This window comes from Amia ocellicauda, chromosome 14 (assembly GCF_036373705.1).
Source record: "Amia ocellicauda isolate fAmiCal2 chromosome 14, fAmiCal2.hap1, whole genome shotgun sequence".
Classification (NCBI taxonomy): domain Eukaryota; kingdom Metazoa; phylum Chordata; class Actinopteri; order Amiiformes; family Amiidae; genus Amia; species Amia ocellicauda.
Window position 1 is genome coordinate 23429974 of NC_089863.1, and position 15991 is coordinate 23445964.

At 48.6% G+C, this 15991-nt stretch overlaps 1 protein-coding gene across 1 annotated transcript; it reads left to right on the plus strand.

Moving 5' to 3' along the window:
- Positions 1-2669: 2669 nt before the first annotated feature.
- LOC136767351 (maestro heat-like repeat-containing protein family member 7) lies at positions 2670-15634 on the plus strand. The gene is made up of 22 exons (XM_066721121.1): positions 2670-2747; positions 3316-3349; positions 3488-3600; positions 4059-4184; positions 4323-4482; positions 4624-4755; positions 4904-5061; positions 5218-5367; positions 5601-5705; positions 5812-5884; positions 6150-6263; positions 7123-7235; positions 7327-7466; positions 7583-7715; positions 7898-8070; positions 10838-10975; positions 11081-11366; positions 11491-11682; positions 11789-11938; positions 12098-12229; positions 12408-12510; positions 12694-15634. The coding sequence occupies exons 1-22, from the start codon at positions 2670-2672 to the stop codon at positions 12903-12905; spliced, it is 3015 nt and encodes a 1004-aa protein (XP_066577218.1). The 3' UTR covers positions 12906-15634.
- The last annotated feature ends 357 nt before the right edge of the window (positions 15635-15991 follow it).

A 15991-nucleotide genomic window follows, 5' to 3' on the forward strand; every position in this document is an offset into this window, starting at 1 on the left:
TGAAATTGAACTGAGAGAGAGAGAATGAATGCATTGTGTGTGTAATTATGTGAGTGTATTGCGTGATTGTGTGTGTGTTAGTGTATGGGAGTGTGTTCATGCATTCAAAATGTACATGACGACAAACGCGGTGGGGTCCAGAGAAAAGGCTGCACGCTTTTCCGAGGATCTCAGCACAAACACTGAGCAGCAGCAGGATTGCGGGACAGCGACCTGCAGAAACAGCACCGAAGAGACGGACACCTGAAGTACTGCTACTGTAATCTATTATATGTGCTGTGTGTGTGATACACATTTTCAGATTATTCATCTCAATAGGCTATCGATAACTAATGCATACGATTCCTTGTGATTAGTGCAGATGTCCTACTAAATGTGCTTCGCTCTCGGGTGAATTGTAACGGCACTTTCAGACTTGCAGAACCGAAGACAACCATTTGAAAAGGGAAATGTATACATTCAATTCCCCATTGAATCAGCACGTTTTAATTATATTAGAAAGCTTCGGCTGCAAAGGGTCAAGATTACTTTCAAAGAAAATATAGAACCGATCAATAGCCTATAGACTCTACAAAAAATAAGCATCACTGTCGCTGTGTATTGAATCAAGCAGGACTATATGTGCAAAACAGATAAGAAATAAGAAAACATGCCATATGTGATGCAGTTTATTTAGCAGCAAGAACAGGCAATGTTGCTGTGACACCGACCCTAAGCACTGGAGAGCAGGACTGATCAAATAAAAGCTTAAAATAGAGCAGACAACGCCAGACACCCCGATACAACGATGGACAGGGAGCAATATGGGCTACAATTTGCCATTATAGCCACCGTTTCAACAAGACTATTTGAGCGCTGCATATGGAAGCAGACCTTGCTGTGAGAAGTAGTTTGTCAGTGGGACACACAAGGAAATGACACTTTTTCTTGTCGCCTTCCTTGCATTTGTGGGCAGCAGACTTACATTTCCTACAGTTTTGGCTAAGCTACACAGCTAACTGTGACATGCATGCAGCAGACACGCACGCCAGCTAGACTACAGACCGGACAGATGACACGTCAATCAAACTCAGCATTTGTATTCTTTTTCAAGACAATCTTTTCACATTACATTTGTTTGGACAAACTGCTACATTTGCTTCCATCGAGACGGTGTGGTTTAGAAAGTAAATTTAGTATTAGGAAGAACTAAAGATTATTATTATTATTATTATTATTATTATTATTATTATTTCTTGGCAGACTTACAACATAAGTGCAAACAAAGTGCAAAAATACAGTGAAGTACAAGGCATCAATCATTACAAATTCAATTTAGCTAAAACAGCAATTCAAAATAATACATTTTACTAAGTGCTGTCAAGATGTAGGGTTACAGACGAGGGCTACGGGAAAGGGAGCAAGGAGGAAAACAATCAAGAACGCAAGAAGCATAATAAACTGAAGTGCTATCTAGCAGGGATAGAGGACTAATGTTACAGGTGCTGTCGGAAGAGATGCGTCTTGAGTAAGTGCCAGAATGAGGTCAGGGACTCTGCTGTTTTGACTTCGGTGGGCAGGTCGTTCCACCACTTAGGGGTCAGGGATGAGAAGGAGCGGCTCTGGAGGAAGGAGAGGGGAGAGGAGGCAGAGTTAGCCTTCTGGCACTGGAGGAGCGCAGTGGTCTGGAGGGGATGTATGGAGAGACGAGTGTCTGAAGGTAGCTCGGTGCAGTGTGGTCGAGACAGCGGTAGGTGAGGGTCAGTGTCTTGAACTGAATGCGTGCCGCTATCGAGAGCCAGTGGAGGGAGCGGAGCAGTGGAGTAGCGTGTGCGAACCGTGGCAGAGAGACACCAGACGAGCCGCAGAGTTCTGGATGAGCTGGAGCGGCGGGTAGTGGATGCAGGCAGGCCGGCCAGGAGGGAGTTGCAGTATCCAGGCGGGAGAGGACCAGGGACTGGACGAGCAGCTGAGTCGAGTAGTCGGTGAGGAAGGGACGGATCCGGCGTATGTTGCTCAGGAAGAATCTGCAGGCGCGCGTCAGCGTGGTGATGTGCAGGGTGTAGGAGAGCGCAGGATCGAGGGTGACTCCTAGATTTTTAGCGGAAGAAGAAGGAGAGAGTGTGGTGGATTCCAAGGGGATCGAGATGGGGAGGTCAGCAGAAGGTGAGGAAGAGTGGGGGAAAAACAGGAAATCCAATTTGGAGAGGTTGAGCTCCAGTGCATCCAGGCGGAAATAGCAGACAAGCAGAAGAGATGCGAGAGGGGATGAGAGGGTCAGAAGAGGGAAAAGACAGGAAGATCTGGGCATCATCAGCATAGAAGTGGTAGGAGAAACCATGGGATGCGATGAGGGGGCTCAGGGAGCGAGTGTAGAGAGAGAACAGGAGGGGGCCCAGGACAGAGCCGTGGGGAACGCCTGGGTGGAGAGGTTGGGGGTGGATGAGGAGCCTCGCCATGTCACTTGGTAGGAGAAGCAGGTGAGAGCAGTCCCAGAGATTCAGGTCAGCAGCTCAATCCAGTGGCGTAACACAAGATGCCGGGGCCCCTGGTAACTATGGTGGGGGCCCAAAGTCTAGCACAGTGCAGTGTTTGTAGTATTCTGTAGAATACTGTAGTTAGCCACACAGTACGTTTCTTCATTTCCACATTCATAATTCATATATTGCGAAAATCACTTTTTTCCATTTATGGTGCTAGAAATCCGCGCCGTCCGCTCGGCGCCATTAGAGATTCAGACGTCGGTGGAAGATGGCGGCGAAACAGACGTGAGTGTCTGACTGTCACTGCAAGACTCTGCCTTGTCTAGATGTTAGTCCTAGTCGGCAGTAGTCACCCAGCAATCATATTAAACACCCGTTTCATGTAATACAGGCTACTACACAAGCAGATACTTTGATTGGGAGGCGTTTGATTCCGTGTGTATTTTACTCATGAGGCTCGTCTCATAATCATTGCAATAATAACACATGATGATCGTGTATATTTTAGATAAACAATTGCACAGGAGACATAGCGAATCAAGTGAACCAACACGTGTGCTATACGAGAAGGATACCTATTGTAACTGCTTGCTTAATACGTTTAAAGTTTAAACTGGTGAATATGCATGCATATCTTACCTGCCAATGGAAAATGTCTTTGGGGTTGGGATTCATACTTGAATTGCCCGGACTAAACTATATTACACTGCCTTGTTATAGTTTTAATACGGACATTATTGTTTAAAACTACACTTCATAATGATTTGACTTGATGGTCAGCGTTTATTCACACAAAATAATACAATCAGTAAAGTGGAATGAAATGTAACCCAGAATTCCTGTTGTCTTTTAGTGTGACGACACAGTGGACGAGTCTGAGGGTTTGGGTGAGTGTCTGTTTGGAGGACTTTTTACTGACTATATGTAATAACAATTAATCATACAATCCGTTGGGAACCACTGCTGTAAGGATGAGCTGGACTTGATCCTGGCTGATTTAACTGTGATTTGTGTTGATATTGTAGAGACGGTTGATCCCTGGCAGGTGATAATGGAGGACATCCAGGAAACCTTAGCGTCTCTCTCTCAAATGATGGCCCCAAACACCTTTTGCCTGAAGTGTCTGGAATACCTCAAGGTGAGAATTGAGCGTCTGTTGATGCCAAGACCGTCCGTTTCGTCTCCCGACAGAGTGCTTAACTGTGTGGCTTTTCTTCGGAGTTGTTTCTTCCAGGTTTTGTTCTGGAATTGCTTCTAAAATGTGTGTATTGTGTGATTGTATATTTGAATGTATAGTAATTATCTTCTTTCTTTATTCAGTTCCTTTTAAGAACCAGCTGAAGTATGAGTGTCTATATGAGTAGTTTGTTGTTGAGGTTACTATGTGATGCACATTTGTCTGTTTGACAAAATCCAGATTTTTGGAAATCTGTACAGCTTTCAGTGTCCTTGTGTACAAAGGGTTCAAGATATAACATGGTGTCTGTTATGCAGAGAAGAGACATTGACATTGATTTGTCAATATTGTAACAGTTCTTCTGAGTTGTGCTGTGTCACATCCCTCCTAAGCTCTTCCTCCTGTCTTCCTCTGCTCAGCTGGCCCATCCGACCCTCGTCCTGCAGGCCGTGGAGAAAGTTCTGCGCAGCCAGATCGAAGACATCAGCTCCTCCACAGCCAGGAAGGTCATTGCTGTGGCTGCTAGACTGATGGGCAGCGATGCGGTGAGCCACTTGCTCCTGTCAGGCTCTTCCTGTTTTTTGTATAAAGATTCTTCTCACTCAGAGATGTGCCAGGAACACTGCTGTCCCCAGAAAGCCTTCTCAGACTCACGCCCCTCCTCTCGTCTTCCCCTGACCCAGAACATGCCTCTCGACACGAAGCAGGCAGCCAGTGACGTCCTGGTGGCCGTGGGATGTGGGTTTCCGGGGGAGGTCCTGCAGACCATGTGTGTCATCAGTGAAGATGTACAGCCAGAGATCATGTGGCTGAACACTCTGGCCCGTCTGTTACGAGCCAACGGTGAGTCTGCCTGCTCCTTCCATTCCTGAAGCCACTTTGTCAAAGGGGTTTCACCCCATGCTGGGACAGCATCTGTGCGCTGTACGGGAACTGAGATGTGCCCTGTTTTCGACCCTAACCATCTGTTGTCTGTGTTTGCAGGGTCCGGCACGATGCCCCATCTTGAGAAGACCCTCACCGGTCTGCTGCCCAAGCTGGACGCTGCCAAAAGAGTGGAGATGCACTCAGTGGAAGCCCACTCCAGGGCTCAGCTGCAGATGGCTCTGTGCTCAGGTGAGTGAGGGTGGCTGACTCCTGCAATGACAGATCCCCAAAGGGCGCCCTTGTTCTTCTTTTTGTTTAAGGTTTAGTTCAGCGGAGCTGAGCTGTGAATCGTGTGTCTAGTGGAGAGTGACCCCAGCGTCTGTTTTTTGTCTCCCAGTGCTCACCAGCGCCTGCACCAGCCTCCAGGAGTATGTTTCTGGACCCGGAGGGAGCGCTGACCCCACAGTGAAGAAGCAGGACTTCGCTCCAGTCATTGACTCCGCCTTCAAAACCATTTTGAAGGGCTGGCTGGTGCTGGAGGGCAGGAACCTGCAGGTACGGGCCAGCGGGAAATGTCCGGAGGAGGGGGTGGTTGTTAAATATGGACTGGCAAAATATCCAGCTCCACACATGAGAATGTCTAGAGTCATCTAGTCACTTGTTCTGCGCTGTGACTCCTGTATGTGATCTTATGTCCTTCTGTCCGTGTAGTCGCTGAGGCTTCAGGAGACGCTCGTCGGTGCCTTGGCTGCCATGTCGCCCCTGCTGAGCCCTGAGACTCTGCAGGCCAATGTGACCCAGCTGGTCGCCGCTTCAGTGGAGGTGTACAAGCACAGCTCCAACGGTGAAGCCCTGGGCCAGGTAGGACTTTCTCTGCTGTCTGGGGTAACAGGGGTGGGCGAGATCAGACCGGCTCCAGATTAAGGGCTTGGTTTTATGTTTAACATCAGGATCAGGGTTGGGGTTGGTTTGGTTTATTGTTTTGGAGTCCATGTTAACAGCTCAGCCGGATTCCAGGTCTGTGAACCGGCCCACAGTGCAGTGTGAGTCAGCAGCTGTGTTTCTTTATTATTATTATTATTTTTCTTATTCAGAACGTGCGACAGATTCTGTTGGCAGCCTTGGAGCCGGGCTTCACTTCGCACCATGTGGCTATCTACTCCTCCGTGGACAGACTGCTGCGCGCGCTGCACCAAGAGGTAGGTCCCGCTCTGCGGAGCAGCCGAGACGCACCGACACAAGGCTCCCGTGCAGCCGAGCGGCGCTTCCCCCTCGGTACGCAGTGACCGTGTCTTTCTCCTTCAGATCTGCGCCCGTCAGGAGACACGGCCGCCCGTGGACGAGGACAACGCGGTCCTGTCATCACTAACGCTGCTGGGTACGTCTCAGTCTTTAATAAGTTCTTTATCCAATTCTATACTTCATTTAAACCCCCTACTGTTTCAAATAATTACAAGGCTCTGATTTAGGAAATGATTAGTTCAGTTAAGGGTTCAATTAAGTAATTGAGAGCTCAGCAGGGTGGGTTGGGAGCCACTGTTGATGCAATGAAGGCTTTCGTGGGCGTCTCTCTCTGTGGTCCCAGGAGAGAGTGCGCTGGCCTGTGTTGTGACCTCACTGCTCTGCCTGCCTTTTTCCTACAGCCAACGCCTTCCCAAAGAAGGTGGCCAAATTCATCGTTGGGCAGCTGAAGAGCAGCAGTGAGCCGGGCCGGGCCGGGTCCGCGGCAATGCTGGCCCACCTCCTCCGCGCCGCAGGTACCGTCCTCTCCCCCGTCCTGTCCCGCTGCGCTACAGCGCTCTCTGCTGTCTGACCTCCTGCTGTCATCGAAACTCGTGACAAGCATTTTAATAGACAAGGCCTCGGTCACGCGGTTTAACGACGCATGCGTTGTAATATAGCGTGTTATTGTGAGGAAATCGAATGCCACGGTGTCGTGTTGCTGTTGCTTGTACTGTAGTTGTTGTAATTGTCTCTGATACTTGCTCTGACTAGCACTAAACTTATTGTATACTGTGATGTATTGTTTCATACCTTCTTATTGTCTTGTAATTCTTTGTGTATATTGTGTTTACAGTTGTAAATCGTTGTAAGGTCATCTGCTCAGACATAAATAATAAACTCTATGGCAACTATCGGATTAGAAATATCAATTATAATCAGGAAGACGGAATAAACAGACTTGCATAATTATGAGCAGAAGACTTCAAATACACTATAGACGGCTTGTTCAATTTGTTCAATCTATAAATATTTTAGTATATATTCCTTTTAGGGTAGAATATCAAAACAACTTTTCCAAAGCATTTATTTTCATCAGTGAGCCTCTTTTGGCTGCCGTTGTTATAATAATAATGAATATTTTGTTTTCTAATGCAGTAATTCTTTGGACATTTGCTTTGGACATTTCTGACGCTCTGGCACTTTTTAAATTAAATCTAATACTTTTTAAATTGAATTGGCCTTCATAACCGCTTAAGTAAAATATAAACAAAACCCAAAGTGACGTCTACCGACCCGGCGCAATCCGATTACATCAGCCACGGATACCGAGAGAACCTGCCATGTGGTGTTGTTTTCCGATTACCAAACCTGATTCTGCCGAATCCGTTACAGGGAAGGCCGATTCCTTGGCGCCACGGGGGCCCGGTGAGCCCTCCTTCTACGGCCCCTCCAGCACCATCTTCTGCAAGATCCTGGAGGGCAGACGAGCCCAGCTGAAAGAGCAGGTCAGGGCCAGTTTGGAGTCTCTCACGCCCGCTGTGTTTCCTCTCGCTGCGCTGGGCGGCAGACTGAGTGCATGTCTCCTCTGTCCTCCAGGTCCCTGAGATCCTGCACGCTGTGCAGCCCTGCCTGCCCCACCTGACTGACCGGCAGCTGAGAGTGGTCGCCCACATCGTGTCCCAGTGCCCGGAGGAGCTCACCAAGGCGCTGCTGAACGAAGCCCTGCCGCTGGACCGGTGAGCCCCACAGAAGCGCCTCTCTCACAGTGACTGTCTGCAGTGCTGATTGGCTCGTGTGTCACGTCAAGGAGCTCCCGTGTGTCTCTGACTCACTGTGTCTCTGTCTCCCACAGCTCCAGCCGTGTGCTGTGGAGGGCCTTGGGATCTGAAAGCAAGATGTCCCGCAGGCTGCTGGCTTTCCTCATGAGGAAGCTGCCCAGGGACCCGGCTGAGGACTGTGTGTCCGCTGCGCGCCGGACCCTCGCTGTGAGTCCCCAGACACTTACTCACTGTGTAAACCAGGCCGGGAACATCGCAGGACTTTTCATTCACTGATGTTTCCACTGACCTGTCCGTGATCTACTGACTCTCCAGAAAGCAGTACAGAGGGGCTCTGAATGGGGTGCCTTTTCTCTGACTGTGATCCTGTGTGTCTCTCCCGGTGTCAGGTGACCACTGCCGTGCAAGAACTGCTGGCCGTCGCAGGGAGGACGGGGGCCTTTCAGAGGGTCTTTCCCCGGCTGTTTGGGGCCCTGCTTCTCCACACGGACTGCAGAGAGGAGATCCCACAGGAGGCCGGCACCCCCAGCCAGGACACGCCAAGAGAACCAAGTATATCCAGGTGAGCAGGTCGTACTGAGTGCCGTCTCGCTGGGCAGACCCACAGGGTGTCTGTTCACAGTGTGGTCCCTGATGGAGCCGTCAGTACCTCGCTGGTCTGTGTGTGAGTGACCTGAGCGGCCAGGAGGGCCACAGTGAGAGACGCACTTGATTCTGCTGAGTGTTGGTGCTCTGCAGACACTGGATAAAATTAACTTTTTTGGCCACTAGCCACTGTGTCTGGTAGAAGGAAAACACTTACCAGCCACTTGGTATTTTTACCAGCCAAAGGCAAACATCACCAGAAATGCATGAGGGTGCGTAAATGTGTGGTGAACATGTTAAAACGTGGCATTTATTCAGGTAATTCATCAATCACCATAACAGAAGCTAACTGCACACCTGTATAGACTAGACAGGTGTGTATGAGGAAAAGGATCTGGATAGAAAACATGCTCCCACACAGTTTCTACTTGCAAGTGTTATAAGGTCTTGATTGCCTTCTGTTGAGTGATAACACTTGCTAGTAGAGACTGTGCGGGAGCATCGTTTTCAAATGAATCAATCACATGCAATAACACGGCAGCTGCTGGGGATCTGTATAAACACACCAACACATGAGAAGGGGTGTTAATGACACATTATTGCTCTTCATACTCCTCTTCTTCTTCAGTGCTTCTCCCTTCTCTGGGTTTCTGCACGTCATTAAAAGGATTTCATTGGATTGGCTAGATATTCATAGAGTCACGGTCTGTGGTATATATATATATATATATATATATATATATATATATATAGGAATGAAGACAGACAGTGACGTCCTTTCCATTGGTCAATACGATGCACGCCAGCAGAGACGCGATGTAAACAAACCGCACGTTTCTCTTCAGCAGAATCTCCACTACGCAGGAAAAAATGCATGTCTCTATCGCAAATCATTTCAGCAGAAATGTATATGGTGTAATTGATGCAATTGATGAATACTTTTCTAACAACAATTTTGTTAAATAAATATCTACGTAAAAATACATTATTAGAAGACGTATGGAAATGGCATAAGACAGCAGACCTGTCAACTCTCACACACCTCGTGTCAGACTCGTGTTGTCCCGACATTAGCACAACTTTTAGTTCATTTGTCACAAATTCAAATTAACTATAAAGGTTGTGACTATTTGTTTTATAAGGGAATATTTTGCAATTACAGCTGTAATTAACCGACCAATATGTTTTTCTTTTTCATTTTTTATACATTTTCATTCAGTTGCATTCAGTTTAGCAATGTGAGCTGCGATGAAAATGCCTTAACGTTAGCGTCCTTGTGGCAATGTGTTCCGGTCACAACAGCGAAATACAAAATGTATAAGACCTATCTAGCTAATTTATACAATGTACTTGACTAAACGATTGACTTTCACTCTCCAAAGCACACACTCAGACTGCTGCTCTGCGCTCAGAAACATAACTGTGCGTTTGAGTTCCAGCGAATACAGAATTAATACATACACTAGGGTTGGCCGTGTGCCGGCTCCGGTGTGGAGCTCATCGGAGCGCTCTGGAGCCGGAGCTGAGGTCACGGAGCTGCTCCACTCTTCCCCCTTCCATTACCCAGATATTAAGTCCACTTTTCTTAAATTAACAACATGTATAACTTCATAGGTATTGTTTTGTATTGGGGGTTATAAAATAAGATCAGTTCTCACTCCAGCTATTTGTACATAATACATTTTTTATTAATTGTAATTATATGACACCTTCACTTTCTCACACCTGTCACTTTCTAGAAGTGATGCTATAATCTCAGGGCATCTCTCATAAACCTCATGCAAAAGAAGTAAAGTCCATTTTAACTGTAAAGTTTTAAGTATTTCCAAATTATTTTATTCCAAGCAAATTCTTCATCTGCCTAAATTAACCTCATTTTATAGCCGTCTGTTATCTGAAATGTCCTGACTAGTTTGTCCAGAAGTTGGTTGCCAGGGAGTTAAGGTCACATGCAGAGTCATGCCCCCTGCACCTTGTTTGCCACTTTTAAGATACGAAAATACTGGACCCCTGGTGGGGGGGGGGGGGGGATGCGAAATGTCAACCACAAAAGTATGTGGACACCTGCTCCTCAGACATCTCATTCCAAAATCATGGGCATGAATATGGAGTTGGTCCCCCCTTTGATGCAATAACTGCCTCCACTCTTCTGGGAAGACTTTCCACTAGATGCTGGAACATTGTTGAGGGGATTTCAGACACAAGAGCATTAGTGAGGTCGGGCGCCGATGTTGGGCGATCAGGCCTGGCTCACAGTCGGCTTTTCCATTCATCCCAAAGGTGGGATGGGGTTGAGGTCGGGGCTCTGTGCAGGTCACTCAAGTTCTTCCACACCAATCTCGACAAACTATTTCTGTCAGGACCTCACTTTGTGCACGGCTTGTCATGCTGAAACAGGAAAGGGCTTCCCCAAACTGTTGCCACAAATTTGGAGGTGCAAATTCACCCAGAATGTCACCGTAGGCTGTAGCGTTACGATTTCCCTTCAGTGGGACAAAGGGGCCGAGCCCTGAGACCATTATTCCTCCTCCAAACTTTACAGTTGGTCTATGCATTCGTGCAGGCAGCGTTCTCCAGGCATGTGAAACATGCCGACTAAAAGTTGAGTCCCCGTACACTTGTTGGCAGCCCGCCAAAGTGGCTGGTAAAATTGACATTTACCCGCCACGGGCTAAATCTACCCACATTTGGCGGGTGTTAATTTTATTCCCTGTCTACAGCACTGTCCTCTCCTCTCTCCACAGAGAGATCGTACTGGCACTGAAGGCCCTTCTGGCCCGGGCCAAGCTGAGGAAGGCGACCGATCAGCTAAAGCAGGAGGCGGCCTGGGCGAAACTGCAGAGCCCTGACAGCCACCCCGAGGGCGTCCGTCTCCTGGCCAGGTACGGGTCTCCAAACCAGCCTGTCATTCGGGGCTTCCCTTTGTCTACTCCGTTCCCGAGATCGGTTATCTATTGTCTCATTACGGCTGTCCCTTTATCCTCCAGGGCCATGGTTGAGCACGCCGGCCCGCAGCTCCCTGGCATCATGGAGGTCCTCGTCCCTTCCCTGAGCTCTGACCGGGAGCAGCACAGAGTGACGGCCACTGCCTTCTTCTCCGAGGTGAGTATGTGGCTGAGGGCTGCTCTCACTGCGCCTCGCTCTGCTGTCTTGCAGCTGCTGGGCGGCTCGGAGAAGCCACTACTGAAGAGTTTGAAGCGCCGAGCCCAGGACCCCTGTGTGCGCGTCAGGCTGCTGCTTTTCCAAGGCATAGAGAGATCCACAGCTGCCCAGGTAAGGACTTGTGCTGGATGCCCAGTGCGGACGGGGACGTGGGGATGAAGCCGCTCTGTCTGTGTGTTAAACAGTGAAGAGAGAGATGCATGTTTCAATTCCAAAGCCACCACTCTGTGTGCAGGTGACAGAACACGGCCGGGAGCTGCTCGCCATCCTCCGCTCTGGCCTGCAGGACACGGACGTGGCGGACAGGCAGGCGGTCCTGGCAGCTCTGTCCGCCCTCTCACACGTTCTGCCCCACCTGAGACGGCACAGCGTCAGCCGGGATGTCGCTGCAGATGTCCTGCGAAGGATCACTGCGCTCTGGGAAAAAGTGAGTCGCTGTTTAAGGCTGCGGTGTCCGTGCAGGCTGTCGTGCTCAGTGTTTCACAGGCTGTGCTGTCGCCACTCTGTGCCTGACCTTCTCTGCTTGTTTTCAGGATGATGCAGAGCTGCACTGTGCCTGCGCCACCGTGCTGGGGAACCTGTGCAGGTGCCCGGCCGTGACAGCCCACCTCAAACGTGAACTGCAGGTGGCCCTGGTGCAGCTGGCGCTTCACCTGCGAGACCCCAACCCTGAGGTGACCCAGGTAAGAGCAGATCAGACACCACCCGGGCAGCAAACCCAGGAGGGGCTGCAGGGGCTTTTAAGAATATCAGAAGAGTTACAGACGTCCTGCTGTCGGATTGTGCCGCTGTGTCCTGGCATCAGTGCCCAGTGTTGAGTCTCAGCTCGTGTGTTTGTGCAGGCCTGCCTCTGGACCCTGAACAACAGCATCTGGGTTCTAGATCTGAACATTGTCAGGACGCTGATCTCCACGAACCAGGACAGAGGGGCGCTGTTCGTAGACGGCTTTCTGGAGGACCTGGCCGCGTTCTTGGTGAGGACCAGTTCAGCCAATCCCACTGTCTCACATGAGTTTGGCTCCTGCAACACGCAGTGCCGAGGCACACACGTGTGACGTTGTGTATGAAGGACAGAGATGCACAGAGATGTTTGTGGCTCTTGAGTTACAGGTCTGCTGAGAGTCCCCGAATCTGACTCCTTGTCTTTTCCAGGCATCTGATTTCCCCGAGGCGCTGGACGGGGCCTTCAGCTGCGTCCTGGACTGTTTGAACAGCCGCTCTCCTGCAGTCAGAGCCAACGCCGCCGTATTCACAGGTGAGGAGATGAGACGCCGGGGGAGGATGTGGGCCCATGATGGAGCGCACAGGCGATTGGTATCGATTCTGTAACGCCACTGAAATGTTTCTGTGGATCTGATGGCAGCCAGGGTGACATTGTCTTGCTGCTCTAGACCTCTGTGTTGAGTTGTGACTCGGTGTTGCTCTCTCTTGTCCACAGAGTCCCTGATTAATAAGAACCTCCTGGGACGCCGACAGTGGCAGGAGGTGGTCCGTGCTCTGACGCGGGCCAAGCAGGAGGAGAGCGACGCCCTGGCTAAGAGCTGCACTGCCCAGGCCCTGGAGAACTGCTCCGCCTCCCAGCGCCAGAGCGCAGCGACGCAGCCCGTGTGGAAGAGGCTCTTCAGCCCACAAGGAGACGGGAGGAGATGAGGTCGCACTCTGCCGTCTGAGATGAATGACTGTGTGCCTGAGCCCCCGCTCGCTAATGAGGTGCCATGAGGGACACAATACTGAGACGCACTATATACTGAGACACGCTATATACTGAGACGCACTATATAGACGCACTATATAGACGCACTATATAGACACAGTATATACTGAGACGCACTATATAGACACAGTATATACTGTGAGACGCACTATATAGACACAGTATATACTGAGACGCACTATATAGACACAGTATATACTGTGAGACGCACTATATAGATACAGTATATACTGAGACGCACTATATAGACACAGTATATACCGAGACGCACTATATAGACAGTATATACTGAGACGCACTATATCGACGCAGTATATACTGAGACGCACTATATAGACGCAGTATATACTGAGACGCACTATATAGACACACTATATACTGAGACGCACTATATAGACGCAGTATATACTGAGACGCACTATATAGACACTATATACTGAGACGCAGTATATACTGAGACGCACTATATAGACGCAGTATATACTGAGACGCACTATATAGACACACTATATACTGAGACGCAGTATATACTGAGACGCACTATATAGACGCAGTATATACTGAGACGCACTATATAGACGCAGTATATACTGAGACGCACTATATAGACACACTATATACTGAGACGCAGTATATACTGAGACGCACTATATAGACGCAGTATATACTGAGACGCACTATATAGACACACTATATACCGAGACGCACTATATCGACGCAGTATATACTGAGACGCACTATATAGACACAGTATATACTGAGACGCACTATATAGACGCAGTATATACTGTGAGACGCACTATATAGACACAGTATATACTGAGACGCACTATATAGACACAGTATATACTGTGAGACGCACTATATAGACACAGTATATTCTGAGACACGCTATATAGACACAGTATATACTGAGACGCACTATATAGACACAGTATATACTGAGACGCACTATATTGACACAGTATATACTGAGACGCACTATATGGACATAGTATATACTGAGACGCACTATATACTGAGATGCACTATATACTAAGACATACAGACTATATACTAAGACGCACCATATACTGAGGCGCACAATATAGATCCACTATATAATGACAAGTATAGGTCTCTGTGTCTCTGTTCCTGGTCTGTCTCTGTTTCTCTCCATGTCTGTCCGCGTGTGCTCGTGTGTCCACAGGTGTCCAGACCGCTGCTCTGTTGCTCGGCTCAACTGCCGGGCCGCTGTGTGGAAGAGCCGCATCAGGTCCCGGAGACGCCCAGACACCTGTGGACACACGGGCACACGCGGACAGACATGGAGAGAAACAGAGACAGACCAGGAAACGGAGACCTGGATTCAAACAGGGGGGTCTGGCTCAGAGTGGGCAACAACACAGCTGAAGGTCCTCTATTTAAACGAGATGGTCAGCTCCCCCTTTTCTTCTGTCTTTGAGCTGCAATGCATTATGGGAGTCACACAGAGTTCCGGTGAGGCTTTTCTTCTATGCAATGGAAAACCAGCCTCTTTAATATTCAACGCTTTCTTTTTATAAAACACTTGCATTTTTATACATGATGCACCTGGCTTGTATTAGAGACGCCCCTTCTGAAGACATGCAAGTTATTATCTAACCAGCAGTGTGTTCACCTGTCCTGACGAGCGCTTTATGGCCGAAGTGCTGTCTCTATTCGCCGGTCATGAATATTCATGAGCACAAGACTGCTGAGGCAGATCCTCGATCTAGGAGGCGGGGTTTGTTATCGGAGACAAGTGACGGATTGGCGGCGATTCAAAACGAATAGTCAGCGTGTGGATCATTATTATTACTGTCAGTAGTAGTAGAAGTCGTAATTCTGATGCCATGAAGGTGTTCGGTATTTAATTGTGGCAACACAACCAATAAGAATCTCTTCTCCGTTTTCCGCTGGATGATATTCTGTACATTTTACTTCATATATAATACAAAAAATACCGAACATTTCCGAGACATTAGTGTTACTGATTTTCTTATATGAATAATAATAATTACCCACAGGCTCTCGTATGTTTTGAATTGCCGCCGATCTGTCACCCGTCTATAACAACCAAACCAGGCCTCAGGCTTGATGTGCTCATGGATATTCATGACCGGCTACTAGAGAGAGCACTTCGCTGATACAGCGCTCGTCAGGCCGGGTGAAAACACTGCTGGTTAAATAATAACTCGTATGTGTTAAGAAGTGTCTAATACAATCCAGGTGCATCCTGTTAAAAATGCAATTGTTTTTTAAAAAGAAAGCTTTGAATATGAAATGAGGCAGGTTTGCCATGACAGAGATGGGGAGAAAAGCGCCACAGGAACTCTGTGCGACTCCCATAATGCACTGCTTCGGGTAAGACGGAAGTCCCGATGTTAATAGGTGGGGCTGACTGTCTTGTTTCAATAGAGGGGCTGTGACAGCCTTTATTGACGCCCGGCACACAGTCTGGGGGTAAAGCAGCCGTTGCTGAAAGGGCAAGAGCGCGCGCTGGAGTCTGGGGGGCTGAACGCGGCTCAGTCAGTACGATGGCAGACAGCAGCGCCGGGTGTGTGTTCTCGAGAGAAGACGCGACTAATCTTGTGATGCTTTGGGCCAAGTGCGTTTATTCTTTTCAGCTGTTGTATTTTGAAATAAAAAGATGATTTTAAATGCACTTGATGTGTTATTGTTTTGATTGTTTGGTAGTTTGATTTGTCTGATGCGTTTACAAAATGCACTACATTAACGCACTACTAATGCATTTGACCTTTGACCTTGTCCATTCCTATCGGAGCAGGTGGCCGCACAGCTTGTGTTTCCGGGTTCTTCTGTTATTGGCGCAGACAGGCGAGCTTCACTGGCAAAACCCGTCTGAACGAGAGCTGCGCCCAGCTACTGCCCTTCTGCAAACGGCCCCCACCCGTGGGATCCTTGTGGGATCAGTTTGCTTCATAGTTGTGCCATTTCAGTTCAGCTAACATAAAGTCATTGTTGGGCACAATTACATTGTTACTGGTCTCCATTGTGGCTG